The following is a 1,719-nucleotide window of genomic DNA, read 5'->3' as shown; positions in this document are numbered from 1 at the left end:
CTGCTCTACGAAGATCAACATCGAGGGCCAAAACTTACATCGAGTTACGATCAACTAACTCCTTCCATAGGAATAAAAAGAAAAACGTAACTTAGAATCAATGAACTTAGTAGATTTTAATTGGAAGGAATTTCCCTTCTTTTACTTTTTAGACTCTCGTTTGCCTTTTCGGATAGATGAAAGAGATTTCATCTTCAGGAAGAGATAGACGCATAGAAGAACACAATACATAGAAAAATGGCATTATCTAATGCACAGCCGCTTTGCACTCTTTTCTACTCTGCGAAAGTTGGAGAGGCTACAAGATCTGTTCACCATGAAAGAACATTGAACAAACTTATTAAACAGAGATACTTAGCTTTTCGACTTTTCATATCTTGTTTGCTTATATGTACTCATTGAATTTTCTCATGTTTCATCCGAAGTGAAATATGACAACTCCCATAGTTGGTGCAATTGTCTGGGATTTCAATGCAAGATTCGGGTGTCACTAATTCAAATCTTATCAATAACGTGCAAACTATAGTTTAGGTCAAGGCCGCTTACATAGGTAGGGTGTTTTATGAAACTCTAGGTAGACGGGCTTGGGCACTTGTGCCCCTACCGTATAACAAAAAGTGAAACAAACCTGTTAAGTAGCGATCTCTAAATATACTGTACTTATTTGTTTGGATAAAAATTGAATTCATGAGAAACCAGACGAGTCAAGACAACTTGCATTTGGCATCATAGAGTGAGAAGAACAAAAGATCATGTTGTAGCTCAAGTTATTCACGATACAAAGCTTCTGAAAAAAGCTTCACATGGCCCTGATAGATAATTGATGTAATTTTGATATACTCAGAAGCATAACATGTATCATTTTATGATCATCTTCAACTTAATCTTCTTTGAATTGATAACCCTCATACCTAATTCTACAGTCTTGAAGCTGAACTTGAGCGCCGACGCTAAAGTGACAATCCTTCTGTATCAGTTCCTTGGCGTCACCTAAGCATTTGTGGCAATCCGGAGGTGTGAGTAACCCATTGCATGCTCCATGACCATAGCAGGAATTAGTCAAGAACTCATCCTTCTCTTTATAATAATTGAAGCCAGAGCCCGGTGTATGGTCCACTAGATCTTGAAGGAGATCATTGACCAAATCATTGTACGACCAGGTTGTCCCCGTGTCTCCATTGCAGATTTTGGATACCACTGTTTCATCTGGATCACCTTTGAGGACGTTGCATGAGCAAAGGACAACTATTATTATAGTTGCAGTCTTGTGGAATGAAGCCATGTGTCTCTTATCTCCTTTTCTTGATACTACTCATCCTATATTGCTCCTTATATAAAGGGCTTTGTCCAAAGAAAGTTACGCATGGTCATAGGTTTTTCCAATCTTTTACATGGATTTTCTTCCTTTAATTCCTTTGCTCGGCAATGTTATTTCTGGAATTTATCAACACTCAAGAATGTAAAAGACGGTAAAGTTCCTACTCTAGCATTAGTTTAAAATCAGTCTCATAAAATGAGGAAGTTGTCACCTTCTTATTGAACACAAGTATCTTTTTTGCCAGCCCTCTTATCACATTTTGTTTGGAGCTGTTGGACTTTTCTTGATCAGCCTCTTTCCGAAGATACACTAGTGTATTCCTATACTTATCGCTTCGCCCTAGTTCGAGTGTTCCATGTACAAGGCTCGACCTCTTTTCCTTGTTCTTTACTTTTTTTTGA

General features: G+C 37.9%; 1 protein-coding gene across 1 annotated transcript; it reads right to left on the bottom strand.

Moving 5' to 3' along the window:
* Positions 1-243: 243 nt before the first annotated feature.
* On the bottom strand, positions 244-1,282 carry LOC125315224 (antifungal protein ginkbilobin-like protein). The gene is made up of 2 exons (XM_048279664.1): positions 912-1,282; positions 244-307 (listed from the first exon to the last, which is right to left on the bottom strand). Exons 1-2 carry the CDS (start codon positions 1,280-1,282, stop codon positions 244-246), a joined length of 435 nt encoding a protein of 144 aa, XP_048135621.1.
* Between the last annotated feature and the right edge of the window lie 437 nt (positions 1,283-1,719).

The sequence above is a fragment of the Rhodamnia argentea genome, chromosome 5, assembly GCF_020921035.1.
Source record: "Rhodamnia argentea isolate NSW1041297 chromosome 5, ASM2092103v1, whole genome shotgun sequence".
NCBI classification, from domain to species: domain Eukaryota; kingdom Viridiplantae; phylum Streptophyta; class Magnoliopsida; order Myrtales; family Myrtaceae; genus Rhodamnia; species Rhodamnia argentea.
This window is presented reverse-complemented; position numbering and strand designations above follow the sequence as displayed.

What these genes read in the sequence shown, in the direction of transcription:
- LOC125315224 (XM_048279664.1), bottom strand. Translation starts at nt 1,282, where the DNA reads ATGGCTTCATTCCACAAGACTGCAACTATAATAATAGTTGTCCTTTGC. An exon ending in CTTCAAGACTGTAGAATTAG is followed by an intron (nt 308 to 911) that starts GTATGAGGGTTA and finishes CATGGTGAACAG; the next exon opens with ATCTTGTAGCCTCTCCAACT.